The sequence below is a fragment of the Pan paniscus genome, chromosome 21 (assembly GCF_029289425.2).
Source record: "Pan paniscus chromosome 21, NHGRI_mPanPan1-v2.0_pri, whole genome shotgun sequence".
Lineage (NCBI taxonomy): Eukaryota > Metazoa > Chordata > Mammalia > Primates > Hominidae > Pan > Pan paniscus.
The window spans coordinates 38,910,397-38,927,752 of NC_073270.2; the positions used below are offsets into that span (position 1 = coordinate 38,910,397).

At 46.3% G+C, this 17,356-nt stretch overlaps 1 protein-coding gene across 2 annotated transcripts; it reads left to right on the forward strand.

Annotated features, from left to right (window-relative positions):
* The first annotated feature begins 212 nt into the window (after positions 1-212).
* Positions 213-12,966, forward strand: BPIFA3 (BPI fold containing family A member 3). Of its 2 annotated transcripts, none has more exons than XM_003814723.5 (7): positions 213-593; positions 6,747-6,897; positions 7,294-7,389; positions 8,017-8,166; positions 9,324-9,408; positions 9,846-9,909; positions 10,454-12,966. In XM_003814723.5, exons 1-7 carry the CDS (start codon positions 467-469, stop codon positions 10,531-10,533), a joined length of 753 nt encoding a protein of 250 aa, XP_003814771.3. In that variant the 5' UTR covers positions 213-466; the 3' UTR covers positions 10,534-12,966. The 2 variants fall into 2 exon arrangements, with proteins under 2 accessions (XP_003814771.3, XP_054960454.1); XM_055104479.2 differs by having other exon boundaries at positions 239-689.
* The last annotated feature ends 4,390 nt before the right edge of the window (positions 12,967-17,356 follow it).

Genomic DNA, 17,356 nt, shown 5'->3' on the forward strand with positions numbered 1-17,356 from the left:
CTCAATTTCTGACAAGCAAGTATCGTGGTAGGGATTGAAGTGGTTGGTCTTGCCCTTAGGAAAGTCCTAACCCAATTGGAGAGCCTGGGGTTAGCCATCCTCACTCAAATGTATTCATTCATTGGTTCACTAAAGAGTCACTAACATCCAGCCTGTGCCAGGGTCTGGGAGAGGACTCCTGTTGGATGACCCAACAATAGACTCTGGTGAGTGTCTCCAAGCAACAAGGCCTCCCTCTGGAGCCCTGGCCTCCTCCCAGGGTTCCACATGTTGCTCTCCCAATGTGAGCAAGCCCTGGTGGCAGCTGCCAGGGTCCAGTGCAGCCCCTCCCCACAGCATGCTGGGGGCTAATTCTGATGTCATCTTTCTGCAGAAAACCATTAGCCCATCCCTCCAGACTGCCACCCTCAAAGCCGTCTGCCCAGGCCCCATCTGACACTCTTGACATCTGCAGGTCCCAGACCCTATGATGTGTCCACTCTGGAGGCTCCTCATCTTCCTCGGGTTGCTGGCCTTGCCCTTGGCACCACACAAGCAGCCTTGGCCTGGCCTGGCCCAAGCCCACAGAGACAACAAATCCACCCTGGCAAGAAGTAAGCTAAGCCCCGGGCTCTGCCTGCTGCCTACGGGGCTGGGGAGGTGGGAAGGTGCCATCTGGGCTCCACTGCTAACCCGCTGGGTGACTTCAGGTTAGTCACTTTCCCTCTTCTCTTTTTCTTAGACCTCAAGTACAGAAAATTGAGGTTGTGTTGATCATATGCCAATTTCTAGCACATCCTCATTGGCACAAATCACTGCAAGGTCCCCCTTTTGTTTTATTTTCTTATTTTCCCCCTTTATGCCTTATTCTCACCCCATATCCCTACTGCCTTGGCAGGCATTGCAGCGTGTTTAATGGATGTACTTAAATATGCCTGTGTCCTTGTATGTACAGTACTTTAATTTACATAAATTGTATTGTACTTTAATTTACATAAATTGTATAGTGTTGGGTTTCACTCAACACTATGCTGTTGACATCTATGTTGCTTCAGCTGGTGCAGAAAGAGCCATAAGATTCATCCACCTCAGTTTATTTGGCTGTTCCCCTCTGGATGGACATGCAGGTTGTCTCTAACTCTTCATGATTATAAACTACACTGAGATGAACCTCCTTGCAAGTGTCCCTGTTACAGCCTGTGGGAGAATTTCTCTGGGATAAACCCAGAAGGAGAGTGGTTGGGTCCTGGGATAGAGGTAAACTCAATTTAACCAAAACTGCCAGAATCCTCTCTAGAATGGCTGTGTGGTCTACACGTGCTCCAGTAAGAAATGAGCATAACTGTCTCCCCATGTTCCCCAGCACTGCCAAGTACTGAGCTGTATCAGTCAGCTAGGGCTGTCCTCACAAGACACCACAGACTGGGAATTAAACAACACACATTCATTTTCTCACAGTTCTGGAGGCTGGAAGTCAAGATCAAGATGCAAATAGGGTTGGTTTCTGGTGAGGCCTGTCTTGCTGGCTTGCAGACGGACACCTTCTCGATGTCTCCATACAGCCTTTTCTCTGTGCATGCAGAGAAAGAGATCTGTTTCTTCTTATAAGGACACCAATCCCATCAGTTTAGGGCCATACCCTAATGACCTCGTTTAACCTTAATTAGCTCTTTAAAGGCCCTACCTCCAAAGACAGTCGCACTGGGGGAGGAGAGGGCACAATTTGATCTATGACACTATTTTTCTACTTTTTTTTTTTGCCAGTTTGATGTGTAGTTGAGTGATAACTACTTGTTTTAGCTTGACTTTATCTGGTGAGTGGGAAGTTTGAGCATCTTATACTTTTGTTAACCATTTTGACTTTTTTTCTTGGAGACAGAGTCTCACTGTGTCACCCAGCCTGCAGTGCAGTGGCATGATCTTGGCTCACTGCAACGTCCACCTCCCAGGTTCAAGCAATTCTCCTGCCTCAGCCTCCTGAGTAGCTGAGATTACAGGTGCATGCCACCATGCCCGGCTAATTTTTGTATATTTAGTGGCGATGGGGTTTCATCATGTTGGCCAGGTGGTCTCGAACCCCTGACCTCAAGTGATCTACCCACCTCGGCCTCCCAAAGTGCTGGCATTACAAGTGTAAGCCACTGTGCCCAGCCCCATTTTGACTTCTTTGAATTCCCTGTTCTTACCTTTTATCCATTTTTAAATTTGCTTTTCTGGGTTTTTTTAATCCTCTTTGACTTGAAGAGACATTACTTAATTCTTGACATTAGCCCTTTGTCAGATTTATGCATTGTGAATATTTCTCCCAAACTGTCATCTGTTAACTTTGTAGGTCCTTCACTGAACAGGAATATTTTCAAATTCATCAATATTTTGTTTTATAGTTTGTGTTTGGAGAGTCTTAAGACCTTGCTCCTACCTCAGACATATTCTACTTTGTTTTTTTCTAATAGCTTTATAGTTTTACCTTTCACATTTAAGATTTTAACCCATCTCTAGAGGCTATCTTTATGTATGCCTGTGTATGTAAGGCCGAGATTCAGCTTCGCTTCTCTCCATATGACTCAGTTTCCCCAACTCATCTACTAAATGATCAAATTCCCAAAAATGAGGATTCACTGCTGAACTCCCTATGCTGTATCTGTACATCTGTTTTACACCAATAACATAATATTGTAAATACAACATCTTTGTAAAATGCTGTTTTATCTGACAGACCTATATTCTTCCAAATGAATTTTAGAGTGTGTTGAGTTCCTTTAAAAAATTCGTTTGGCCGAGCACGGTGGCTCCCTAGCACTTTAAGAGGCTGAGGTGGGAAATCGCTTGAGCCTAGGAATTCAAGACCAGCCTGGGCAGCATATCAAGATCCTGTCTCTACAAAAATAAAATTAGAAAATTAGCCAGGCATGGTGGCACACACCTGTAGTCCCAGCTACTTGGGAGGCTGAGGACTCCAAGTGGGAGGATCACTTCTGTCCAGGAGTTTGAGACTGCAATGAGTTATAATTGTGCCACTGCACTCCAGCCTGGGCAACAAAGACCCTGTCTCTTAAAAAAAAAAAAAAATCAGGGCGGGCGCAGTGGCTCACGCCTGTAATCCCAGCACTTTGAGAGGCTGAGGTGGGCGAATCACAAGGTCAGGAGATCGAGACCATCCTGGCTAACACGGTGAAATCCCGTCTCTACTAAAAATACAAGAAATTAGCCGGGCGTGGTGGTGAGGGCCTGTAGTCCCAGCTACTCGGGAGGCTGAGGTAGGAGAATGACGTGAACCCGGGAGGCGGAGCTTGCAGTGGGTGGAGATCATGCCACTGCACTCCAGCCTGGGGGACAGAGCGAGACTCCATCTAAAAAAAAAAAAATAAGTCTGGAAATTTGATTGGAGTTAAAATGAATTTGTTAATTTAAAGAGAGTTGATATTTTAGACTTCCCAATCATAAATTTAGTGTATCTTTCCATTTATTCAGATTTTACTATATATCCCATGAGAGAATTTTAAAGTCCTATCAATGTATTGAGCATGATTTATTAACGTGATTCCCAGAGAATTTATAGTTTTCATTGCCATAGTAAATGCTACCTAATCTTCTATTATATTTTCTAGTTGGAATTGCAGGTACAGATGGAAGGAAAGCTGTTGACTTCTTCTGATATTCAAAAGCCTTGCTGACCTCTTATATTTTTATTGTTTTATTTATTCTGTAGGTTTTTCTATCTAGGGGATTATATTGTCCATAAGTAGTAATAGCTTTATCTTTTCTCTTCTAAGCCTGACACTTCCTGTGCCTTTTTCTTATCTTGCATTGTAGCCAGAGCCTTCTACAGGAATGGAAATGAATCCAGAATTCCCCTACAAGTAAATTTTCTGTGGGTTTTTGGAATATAGTGTTTATCACATTAAGCCTGTTCCTTATGCCCCTAGCTTTATGAATTTTTCTTACTCATAAGTCAGTATTGACCTTTAACAAATGTTTCTCTGCATCTAAAAGTTAATCACTTTTTTCCTCCAACCTACTAAATGATAAATTGTATTAATAGATTTTTCTGCTGTTGAACCTTCCTAACACTTTTAAAATGAAAGTTTTTATGATGTACTATTAGATTTTTTTTTTCAATGGAGTCTTGCTCTATCACCCAGGCTGGAGTACAGTGGCGGGATCTCAGCTCATTGAAATCTCCACCTCCCAGCCTGGGTTCAAATGATTCTCCTGCCTCAGCCTCCCAAGTAGCTGGGATTACAGGTGCCCCCACTACCACGACCTACTGATTTATGTATTTTTAGTAGAGACAGGGTTTCACCATGTTGGCCAGGCGGGTCTCAAACTCCGGACCTCAGGTGATCCGCCCGCCTTGGCCTCCCAAAGTGTTGGGATTACAGGCGTGAGCCACTGCGCCTGGCCAAGATTTCATTAGCTAATAATTTGTTTAGGATCTTAGCAAACTTTTCATACATAAAACTAATATGTAACTTTCTTTTTTTGGTACTGTCCTTGAGGCTAGGAAAGTTATACTAACCTCAGAGAATGAATTTAACGTCTTTCTGTTTTTAAATTTTCTTTCACAGTTATCTCTTTATAAAAGTTTGATAAAACTCTGCATAAAATCTAGATCAAAAGCTCTCAGAGAATGAGATCTTCAATCATCATTTTTATTTGTTAAGAAATTTCTTAATTTCTTTGGTTATGAATGTTTTCTATTTTTCCTCATTGAAACTTGGCATTTTGTGGTTGGCATAAATGTATCCTTTTCATTTAGGTTATTGAATATATTGGTGTATAATTCTGAACCCAGGTAACCTCATTTATACAATAAGTGCAGTTAGAGTGTTAGTTCATGAAGCTGCTTTTCAAACTTAAATGCTGGAAAGTATGTGAAAAGTGCTTTGACTATGCATATGTTTATTGCTATGACCAGTAGCAGCTTCTCTGCAGTAACCCAGAGTTCTCAGTGTAGGGCCTGATCTCAGGTAGGGTCAAGGCAGTGAAATTATATTATCAGTTAGAGTACTTAGCTGCAGGCAACAGAAAACCCAACTCAACCTGGCTTACACAATAAAAAAAGTTGTCATTTTACATAACTGAAAGTCAGAGGTAGGACAAGCTCCAGGTTTGGTTCAGTCATGAGTTCAAAGTTTGCCTCCAGACTAGATTTTGTCTATTTCTCAGCTCTGCTATCATCATGGTTTTATCCTCATGCTGGTTCCCATTGTGGTAGGAAAATGGTGGCCCATGGCCATTGGCGCTATAGGCTGTCTTGCTTCTTTCCGAAAGGAGAAACAGAAAGGATTTTTCCCCTCTTGTTTGGTCTGATAGAGCCAACTGGGTCATGTGCCAACTTTGAACCCAAAAGAGTCAGTGAGGGTGAGGCACACCTGATGGTTCAGATAATCAACAGCCTCATCTAGACCAGGAATTTAAGGGAGTACTTGAATCAAATCAGGGTTCAGATGAGGAAAATAGAATGAATACATGGATAAATGGATGAATAGATGGACAGATGGATGGATGGATGGATGGATGGATGGATAGATGGATGGATGGATAGATGGATGGATGGATGGATGGATGGATGGATGGATGGATGGATAGATGGATGGATGGATAGATGGATGGATGGATGGATGGATGGATGGATGGATGGATGGATGAGTGGATGGACGGATGGATAGATGAATATTAGACTGGCAACCACTGGTGTCTGCTGCTCACAAATTCCCAAGCACCACTATAATCATGAACCAAGAACTACTAAGAGTTCTGGGCATACCTATAGGTTCACTCTATCCTTGAAACTATTTGTTTAATATATTTCTTTCCTAGTAGACATAAAACTGTTTTGTACCCTCAGTGCCCAGCTTGGGGCCTGACACCCAGTAGATGCTCAATAAATATTTGTTGGATGAATGAATGAATGGTCTTAATATTCCTCACAAGAACCCTGTGAGGTACTGCCCCTGTTATACAGATGAAGAAGCCAAGACCCAGGGAGATGATAGAGCCAGGATTTGAATCAAGATCTGCTACTCCAGACACATTCTTGTTTGTAAGCGACAGAAACAAACATTGCTGAAACAAACAACTCCAAGGTGCTGTCTTGGAGGAGGGGGATGGTGTATGACAAAGGTTTCTGCTGCTCTGGAGTAACCCAGAGTTCTCAGTGTGGGAACTGATCTCAGGGCAGGTCAAACCAGTGAAATAATGTGCCCTGTGGTACACTACGAGGTTCATCAGAGCTGGGTCCTCATCCCAGGCAGGAGGGTCTAGAGACAAAATAGGAAGGACTTAAGCATCTCCATAGCTTTAAAAATTCCTTCCTTTGGGAGATTTATTCCTTTCTGGTGGAAGCTCCACTGGGTCCTGCAATTTATTCTAGACATGGTGTGGAGCAATTTACATCTATTCTCTCCATGCTTACCCATCTAATTTTCTCTTCAACCAACATTGACTCTGATCTACATCCTGTATGTTAGCTCCGTGCTCCAGACTGAAATACAGTGTTGGGTGAACTTTCAACCAGAATACCCCACTTGGAGCAGCTGTTGCCTGCCACACCCTCTGCAGGTGTTTTTCTTTATTTCTCACATCAATCTTGCAAAGCATAATTTCATAGATGAAGAAGGTAGATCTCCATGGGGAGGTGGTGACATGCACCACTCACTAAGCAATCAGATCTTGCACCAGCCTGCAACCCAGGCCTCCGAATCCCAAGCCCCCCACCTTTTCCGTGACACTGTGCAAAGTCAGTGGTCCTTGTGCATTTCCAGTTATTGCTCAGGGCCTCATAAAGCACAACGCAGAAAGCCGAATTCAGAACATCCACTTTGGGGACAGACTAAATGCCTCAGCACAAGTGGCCCCAGGGCTGGTGGGCTGGCTAATCAGCGGCGGGAAACACCAGCAGCAGCAAGAGAGCAGGTGAGACCCTGAGTTCTATCCGTGGCCCTGGCACTCTTTATAGAGCTCTAGATCGAAGGGTAGAGCTGATGGGGGGCTGGGGAGGTGCAAGGCCTGTGAAGAGGGAAGGTAGGAAGATTGAAAGAAGAGAAGGTGGAAGGCCCACACAAGGAACAGTGGGGGCGGCCCAGCTGCACAAATCAAAACTGTGTGGCACTGTTAGGGCCACTCTGGGGCAGCTTGCAGTCCAGGGCTCCTGCACCTGACTCTTGCCCTCAGAGCATCTGTAAAAGAATCACAGTCCAAATCCCATTGCCAGGCCCTCTTTATAGTCGGACAGCCTTGTTTCTCAGCAGGAAGCCTTACCTGTTCTGAAGTCCCTCACCCTTGTGGGGCCTCTGCTCTTTCCTTGTGCAGCATCAACATCACCAACATTCAGCTGGACTGTGGTGGGATCCAGATGTCATTCCATAAGGAGTGGTTCTCGGCAAATATCTCACTTGAATTGAGACCGTGAGTCATACAGAAGCAGCATCTGAGAGTTGCTGGCCCTCCTCGCAGGGAACCTGGGAAATTCAGATCTTTCTGATCCCAACCTAAATTCAAATCCTGGCTTCCAAAGCCAACTTGCTGTGTGACCTTGGGCAAGTCACTTCACCTCTCTGAGCCTTGGTTTCTTCACCTGAAATATGATGACAATCATTAGTCAGTGGAAGGAAGTCATTTGCTCATTCAAACCTATGAGAGTTCACAACAACTGGGCTTGATTAAAGAGAGAAAGGGAGAACTGCTGTAATCATCTCATCGCCCCTGCTCACCATCCTCCTGTTCAAACTATCCTTTGACATCCACTGCCCCCAAGAAAGGGAGGATGCAGCTAAATGGGAAAGATTTTTGAAACAGAGATTAACTCTCAACGTTTGAATTTCCAAAGGCCTATTTAAGGGGTTTTCAAAGTCACTCTGGCTACAGCTGTTTTCTCTTTAATCACTGACTTCAGGATTTAACTGGGCCTAGTTTGTTGAAAGGACTCAGAGTGCCAGGGGAAGCCCTAACGGTGGACAGTGCCCATCTTTGCCAATACGGAGACTTCTACTCTTTCTCTACCTCCTCTTCCTCCTCTTCCTCTCTCATCTGCAGGTCCTTCGATAACGACATCATAAAGATGTGTGCACATACGAGCATCGTTGTGGAGTTCTGGCTGGAGAAAGACGAGTTTGGCCGGAGGGATCTGGTGATAGGCAAATGCGATGCAGAGCCCAGCAGTGTCCATGTGGCCGTCCTCACTGAGTAAGACCCCATCTGCCCCTCCCCAGAGCTGGGCCTCCTTCCTGATGAGCCCCAGCTGCAGGGTCACTTCCTGACCGTCTCCTAAATTAGTCCAAAGCAGATCTCATCCTTCCCCCGGGATCTGCTCCTCCTCCCATGTTCCCATCCGTGATGACCCTACCACCCTCCCAGAAGCCAGACTCTTCTCCCTCCTCACTCCTCAAGCCCATCATCACAAGTTCCCATCAATGACTTGCTAGTAGCCCTCAGCTTCTCTCTTTTATCTCCATCTCCTACTCCACTACCTGGAGCACTACAGGAAACTCACCTGGCTTTCCCTGGCCCGGATCTCCCCTCCTACACTCCATTCCTCAACCTGCAGCAGAAATAACTTTCTAACACAGAAATCTGGCCATGCCCAAGCCCCTGCTCCAAAGCCTCCAGTGGTTCCCAGTGCCCTCTGGGTAAACAGCAACTCCCAAATTTCACTCAAGGCCCTGCTTGTCCTCTCCCCTGCCAACTTTTCAGCCCTTTGTCCTCCACCACACACCGTACATTTTCACACCACTGTGCCTTTGCACATGCTGATCTTCTTGCCTGGAATGCCCGTCCCATCGTCTCTGAAGCTCCTCCTTATCACTCATTCATTCATATATTTCCCAAAAACCTACTGTATGCCAGCACCACACCTGATGCTAGGGATACAGTGGTGAACAAGACACAAAATACAGCTTTAATAAAGCTCCATAGACTGGCTGACCAAGTCTTTCAATTTCAACTGACTGTAAGTCCCTTGAAGGCAAGACTTGTGCCTGATTTATCTCTGTAATTCCGGAATGCTGAAAGCAATGAAGACCTCAGTGGATGTCTGTTCATTTATTCATCAGATATTCATTGAGTACCTAGATTGTACCAGACATTCATGGGAGGACGGTGTAAGGGAAAACTCTGGAATCTGGTGCTCTATTGCCATGTTTCTAGTATAACCAGCACTTATTAGCTGTGTGACCTTGGGCAAGGTCTGAGCTACCCCTTTGATGATCACTGACAATGATACTTCTGGCATGGGGCTGAGTGAGGACTAAAAGACTGTGGAAAGTATACTCAACACATACCTCCTGGCTTTAATATTGCCTGGATTGCTCTGTTCTGTTCTGTGCCTCTACCTTTCTTTCTAGGGCTATCCCACCAAAGATGAGTCAGTTTCTCTACAACCTCAAAGAGAATCTGCAAAAAGTTCTCCCACACATGGTAGAAAGTCAGGTAAGTTTAGAAAAAACTTTGCATCTTGAGCATCCTTGAGTCCGAGGGTTAAGGCATATCCACTGGCAATTTAGCAAAGGATTTCAAACACTGGATTTTAGAGCTTGAAAAATCTCAATTTAAAATTTCAGTTTGGCCATGAGTTTTGCCAGCCTATCCTTGAGCAAGAGACTTTGCCTCCCTGAGCCTCAGTGTTCCCACCTGTAGCATGGGAACCACCATAGTCTCTATCTTATATGATGAGGATTTGTGGAGACAAAGCGTCAAAGTGTTGTGCATGACACTGAGCAGGTAGTTGGCGCTCACTACAAGGGAGCTGCTCTGGCCACGATTCCTACTGGAAAAAATCCCATGGAGTTGAAGTTTCCTGCCACAGGCACTTCAGTTTTCCTTTTCCAGCCCCTGGCCTGATCCTTCTCTCTGTGCTGATGGTCCAGGTATGTCCTCTGATCGGTGAAATCCTCGGGCAGCTGGATGTGAAACTGTTGAAAAGCCTCATAGGTGAGTGTCTGGTCCATCCAGTGAGGACTTCTTAGGACCGGCAAGTGGCTGAAAGAGGTACCCCCGGCCCTGGAGCCCCCAGGGAGGCCTGCTAAGGGGCGTCTGCATGTGCCGTGAGAACACTTTAGAGGTGACCATATTATGATGACCACACTGTCCCCCAAGAGAGCTGGGACAGCAGAACGTACCCCTACCAAGCAGGCTGTGCCCTGCCAAGTCACTGAAGTCATCAGGTTACCAGAGATTCTAGCTGCTTCCAAGATCTCCACCCAATCCAGTAGGGAACACTGGCCCCATCCCAAACCTGAGACCATCTCTACTCCAGTTACAGATAAACAGTTACAGTCCCTGCCCATATAGAGCTCACAGACTAGTGAAGTGAAGACACCAAGAAGCAAACAATTCAGCATCATTTGGGGCGGTTTTTCACGTGAACGCTCCCGGCACCTGCCTTTGGTCACCATGGATGGATGAGGGTTTCCCTTCGGTGTGGGAGTTGGGAGGTGGGCACACTGGTGACAGACGCTACCTCTTCTCCTTACAGAACAGGAGGCTGCTCATGAACCAACCCACCATGAATCCAGCCAACCCTCTGCATGCCAGGCTGGAGAGTCCCCCAGCTGACTTCTGCTGATCAGAAGGAAAGTCCACATCTTGCGACCTTAAGTCTCCCTTAGAGTGGGGCTTCTGCTACCCTAAAAACTTTACCCCAGGCTCTGTGGACATCCCATCCTCTCCTACAATAAACTCTAGCTCTGAAGGGTGCACAGGTCCCTCCCGCCTGGGCCCTGGGGTTTAGGTCTAGAAGTCAGACCTGATGAAGTATCCTCCTGAGAACAAATATCCCTATGGTTGCTCATCAGCCCAGAAATACCAGGACAAAAAAAAAAAAAATGCAGGGAGGGGCCTGTTGAGATTTCTCATTCTTTCATTCTTTCATTCCATATTTACTGGGCACCTAATATGTGTCAAGAATACTCCTGGGCTCCAAGAGGGTGTAGAGAAAGGGTGAGAGAGTGGAAAAGTGAAACCATGGGCACAAACACATCTGAGCTCACCTTCAATTCAGCCCAACTGGCAGTTCCATGAGGGTGTAGGTGCCATGCAGCATGGTGACCCAAGAATCCCAGCCCCAGCATACAGCTGGCACGGAGTGAGTGCTCAGTAAATATTTGTGGCTCAATGAGTGGATGGATTCTAGTCTTAGGATCCACTAGCTGCATTTGAGACAAAGCTTGTTACCTTTCGGTCTTCATCATTTGCGAAATGGAATAGAAATCTTGCAAGATGTGGAGCAACAGAAGCCATCCCATGCTGCTGGTGGGAGATAAATTCTACCACCACTTTATAAAGCATCTCCTAGAGTTAAACATGGGCTTGCTTTACAACTCAGCAATTCCATTACCTAGTGTATTCTCAACAAAAATACATGCACGTGTGGAGCAAAAGGCAAGGAAGCTCATAACAGCAATGTTCATCATAACCCCAAACTCAACATCCTCCCATGCCCATCAAAAGAATGAATAAATAGAATGGGCAGATATCTTGTGGGATGGGCACCCACTGGAATCTCTATAGTGATGGAAATGACCTACAATTGCACACAGCACGTGGATGAATCTCATAAACAGAATGTTACATGAAAGAAGCCATACACAAAAGGGCATGTGTTGCATCTCCCATTTATGTGAGTCCAAAAACAGCAAAACTAATCTGTGCCGCCAGAGATAAGATAGTGGTTACCTTGGGGCAAGGGTTAGATGCTAGGAGGGCATTGAAGGGGGCTTCTGGAGAGCTGATAGCATTCTGTTTCCTGATCTAGGTGCTGGGTATGGGAAGGGATGTTTGGTTTCTGAAAACTCATTGAGATATTTACCTATACGCATTTTTCTTATGTGTAATGTACTTTAACAATTTTGACAATAAAAGTATTGGCCGGTTGTGATGGCTCACACCTGTAATGCCCACACTTTGGGAAGCTGAGGCTGGAGGATTGCTTGAGGCTAGGAGTTCAAGACCAGCCTAGGCAACACAGCAAGACCCTATGTCTACAAAAAGCTTGAAAAATTAGCTGGAGGTAGTGGCACACACCTGTAGTCCCAGCTACTTGGGAGGCTGAGGCAGGAGGATTGCTTGAGCCTAGGAGTTCAAGGTTACAGTAAGCTATGATTGCAACACTGCACTTCAGCCTGGGTGATAGAGCAAGACCTTGTCTCTCTAAAAAGTCCATATATGTATTTATAATGCAGGATGCTTGTAAGGAGTAAAGCCATGAAAAACCATTTGCAGTGTATTTCACATGTGATGGGTTCATGGGAAATGCTTATTAAATGTCACTTAATCCAGCCAGGCACAGTGGCTCATACCTATAATCCCAGCACTTTGGGAGGCCAAGGTGGGTGGATCATTTGAGCTCAGGAGTTTGAGACCAGCCTGGCCAACACAGTGAAACCCCATCTCTACTAAAAATACAAAAATCAGCCAGGCATGGTGGCAGGTGCCTGTAATTCCAGCTACTCAGGAAGCTGAGGCAGGAGAATTGCTTGAACCCAGGAGGCAGAGGTTCAGTGAGCCAAGTTCATTCCACTGCACTCCAGTCTGGGCAACAGAGTGAGACTCCGTCTCAAAAAAAAAAAATGTCAATTAATCCATTGTTAATGATTTGACTCTTGACTATTCAATTATTAAATATGGATTCCCACTCTCTTCCAACCAAGACTTGAAAAAGCAACCTGAGAAATCAACGGAAAATAACACACACATATTAATCACAGTAGCACACATTAAGCACTTGTTATATACAGAGATTCTTGGTGCTCAGAGCTTACATCCAGCATCTTATCAATGCCTCCCAGCAACCCCACCAGATACAAAATTTCAGCTCACTTTATGCATGAGAAGCCTGAGGCTCGGAGAAATAAAGTCACTTGTCTAAGGTCACACAGTAAGGAAATGGCCACAATGACTGCACTCAGGCAGCCAGCTCTAGAGCCCGCACTCTAAACCACTGTGAATCCTCCCTCCCAGTCTTCCCTTCCTTCCTTCCAACACCCCTCACCCCACCACACACACACACATGCACACACGCAAACGGGGGCTGATGAAATATGTGTTCAGTGGGACTGACAAGCTCAAATAAAGAAATGTCAACAGCTCAGAGATGAGAATAGGGCAGGAGAATCTCGCTTCTCTGTCTTTCAATTCAAGCTCCCTAATCCGAAATGCTTCATCAGGGATTTGCAACCCTAAACGCTAGTGTTCTCCTTGCCAGCTGTGAGCTTGTGGGGTTCTTCCTGCTCATGATTCAAAGAGCAAACACAGGAGGGCCAGGCCTGGTCCCCAACAAGGCTACCTGGTTCACTGGTGAAGGCAGCTTTTGTCTGCCTTCCTCCTGACTCTTCCTGGGCTGGTGCAGGGCTTCCTGTAGGGACCTCCTTGGGTTTCTGACATTCTGTTTTCATTTTAAGGTTCATGGAGCATGGACTCATTACATTTCCTCCCAGAAGGGCTTGTTGGACAATGGACCTCTATTAGGATACTGGGGTTCACACTGGGGGACGGTTTAAGGCCCAAATGCAGCCCCAAATGTTCAGAACCTCAGTCCTGGCTCTGCCCCTCTGAGCTTTATAACTTCCATGCCCTCCCACTACTGGGCACTGACTCTGTGCCAGGTATTGGGCTGGGAGCTACATGTGTTTCCCCAAATTGTAGCCCTCCTGCAGCCCTAGGAGGTGGATGTCCTTAGCTCCATGACATAAGCAAGGACACTGAGGCTCAAAGAGGGGGTGCAACAAAGCATTTCTAGAGATCTGTCATACCACATCGTGCCTACAGTTAACAATGCTGTATTGTACACTTAAAACTCTGTTAAGGCCAGGCGCGGTGGCTCATGCCTGTAATCCCAACACTTTGGGAGGCTGAGGTGGGCGGATCACCTGAGGTCAGGAGTTTGAGACCAGTCTGATCAACCTGGTGAAACCCCACCTGTACCAAAAATATTAATACAAAAATTAGCTGGGTGTGGTGGCACACACCTATAATCCCAGCTACTCGGGAGGCTGAGGCACGAGGAATCACTTGAGCCTGAGAGGCAGAAGTTACAGTGAGCCGAGATCATGCCACTGCACTCCCGCTTGGGAGACAGAGCAAGACTAAGAAAGAAGGAAGGAAGGAAGGAAGAAAGGAAGGAAGGAAAGAAAGAAAGAAAGAAAGAAACTGTTAAAAAAAAAAAAAAACTCTGTGGATCTCATGTTAAGTGTTCTAACTACATTAAAATTTTTTTAAGGCCATACACGGTGGCTTACACCTGTAATCCCAGCACTTTGGGCGGCCAAGACAGGTAGACCACTTGGGCCCAGGAGTTCAGGCCAGCCTAGGCAACATGGCAAAACCCTGTGTCTACAAAAAACATGAAAATTAGCCAGGTGTAGTGGTGCACACCTGTAGTCCCAGCTACCCAGAAGGCTGAAGTGAGAGGATCACCTGAGCTCGGGAGGTCGAGGCTGCAGTGAACTGTGATGGCGCCATTACAGTTCAGCCTAGGCGACAGAATGAAACTGTCTCAAAAGAAAAAAAAGAAAGGGGGTTGGCAGGGGAAGCGCTCCACCAACGGGAGGGCTCCAGGGAAGATGGGCAGGTGCTTTCTGAACTGAAAACTGTGATGCAAACTTGCACTTGAAGTAAGAGCACTGAAGCCCCAGATGACAGTCTGACTTCACCTCTTCCCAGCTGAGATGACCCTGGGCAGGTCACAGCCCTCCTTGAGCCTCAGTTTCCCCACAGGCTTGTTACAGGTGGCATAAAGCTCTAGTGTCTCACAAAAGGTTATTTATCATTAGTAGTAGTATTTTTTTTTTTTTGCACTTTAAAAGCAAGTGCAAAGATTAATCTCAAAAGCAAGGGGAGCTTGCCTGAAGCAAACTCTACTTGAGAATATATATTTTTTTCATCTAAGTTGGGGTTTCTGGCTCTCTGGGAATGCTCTGGAGCTTCCAAGGCCATCTGAAGACCCTCTGTAACTCAGTCCCCATGCTGACCTTTCTCCTGGGGAGGAGATCCTGCATCCCATTCTCACATTCTGGAGAACAGACCTTGCATAGGTCAGAGCCCTTTGAAAAATCAAACCAATTCTGCCCTTTAGAAATGGATCTTTTTTTTTTTTTTTTTTTTTTTTTTTGAGACAGAGTCTCACTCTGTCACCCAGACTGGAATGCAGCGGCACGATCTTGGCTCACTGCAACCTCCACCTCCCAGGCTCAAGCAGTTCTCCTGCCTCAGCCTCCCAAGTAGCTGGGTTTACAGGTGCGCACCACTAATGCCCAGCTAATTTTTGTATTTTTAGTAGAGATGGGATTTCGGCATGTTGGCCAGGCTGGTCTCGAACTCCCGACCTCAAATGATCCACCTGCCTGGGCCTCCCAAAGTGCTGAGATTACAGATGTGAGCCACCACACCCGGCCAGAAATGGATCTCTTGATTGACAAAACAACCTGAGCAAAGTCTCCCAAACACAATTGCAACCTGAGAAGCAGGAAGGAAAGGCACCACCTACAGTTTCTGAGAAACACATGAAGAGGGTATTGACATCACCAGAGTGGGGAAAACCTCTTGAAATGTTCGTGGTGTGTCCTTCCATTTGTTTCCTGGTGCCCTGAGACCTTTCCCCTGTTCAGGGCAGGGAGCATGCAGTCCCTGTGGCCACAAGGAAGGGCAGTTTCAACAGAAGCAGAAACAAGGCTCTTGACTTTCAAGAGCCTGGGTTTTTGATAAAGTGGTAGTGACAGAGAACAAACAGGTGGTTGCCAGCAGATGAAGGCAGGGTGTGACTGTAAAGGGACCCATGAGAGTGCCTTTGGGGGGATGGAACTGTTCTTTACCCTGATTATGATGGTGGCTGACTATACATGTGGTAAGACTCAAAGGACCATACCACTAAAAGAAGTCAACTTTACTGTAAGTTTTTTTGTTTTTATAGTCTTGGCTTTTGACTTGTTAAACTCAGGGCATAGGAGAGTCTGAGAACAGCATACACACAATGAAGTTGAAGCAAGTCTTCCTGCCCACAAAACTAGAAAATGCCCTATGTTGGGTTGGTGAAATGTGAGGGTCCAGGAGAACTGGAAGGAGCATAGTTCTGGTGGGTTCTGATGGTGCCTCTGTCCCTTGCTGCTCCCAGGCAGACCTGAGCATGGGATGAAGGGAACAGAATCCCAGGCACATGTATGGGATCCAGGGACAGAGGGCGTCTGTGTCCACACTCCCTCCCAGAGCCAGAAGAGGGCATGAGACCCCAGGGAGAGAAGGGTAACGGGAGGGTCTAGGTGGATCCAGGCAGGTGGGCTTGGGCAGCCCCTCACAGTCCTGTATCAGGCCCAAGGAACTGGCGAACAGCAGAACAATTCTGTGTCTTACAAAGGAGTTGAAAGTAAATGCTAAATCCGAAGGGACCTTTCACCAGGAGGGAAGTACAGTGTCTCTGCAATCTAGGGGCAGATGGCACATGGCTGTCTCCTATATTGCCAGCCAAAAACAGGGACAGGCAGCCTCCTTGGTACAAACAAAGCCCCTAGCACAGACATGAAACCCCAGGGGGAAATGGGGACATTTCTGTTCCTGAGCAAAATGGCATTTGAAATGGTAAAGTATAGATAAATCAGAAAGATGTGTGGACGCCTGAGTTTATGAACTGTGATTCATACCAGCTCCCCAGACATCATCTCCCCATAGCCCTGTGAGGCAGATTTTATGCTCCCCATTTTACAGGTGAGGAAACTGAATGAAGTTCAGGGAACTGGACTGACTTGCCCAGGGTCGTAGGATTTGAACCAGGGCTGTTTGAGCCCAAATTCACCCACTTTCTGCTGCAATACAGACACAGCCTCCCGGCCTCAAACCAGAGGGTGTAAGCTTTCATTAACTGGCTGCACAAACTCTACTAATTCCTTGCCTTATCTGCCTCAGTTTCCCCACAAGTATAGTAGCAACCTGACCCAACCCACAAGAGTTATACGATGGGACCACTGTGAGGATGATTGCCATGTACAAGATGTGGGCAGAGTCCAGCAAGTACCTTGAATGGATAATTAAGTTCAAAGCCATGGCCCCAAACCCTTGGGGGCACCACCCAGACTCTGGAGAGCAGTGGAGCAGGCCAGTGAAGGCCTAGTGTGAGGGAGGCAGTGTGGCCCACTGATTAGCAGGGACTCAGACAGACACGGAGGGTGGCAGGGTCAATTGACTCCAACACTCACTCGCTGTGTGTCCCCAGGAAGCAGTCACCCTTTCTGATCCTCAGCCTCCTTATCCAATGTATGAGAGACAACAATACCAACCACTCCTGAAGAAGATGAGGTTCAAATATGGAGAGCACCTGGCATGCAGTCAGTGCTTAATAAAAGCACATTTCTTCCTTCTCTCTCCACTTTTGCCTATAAGGTGTTAGGTTTTG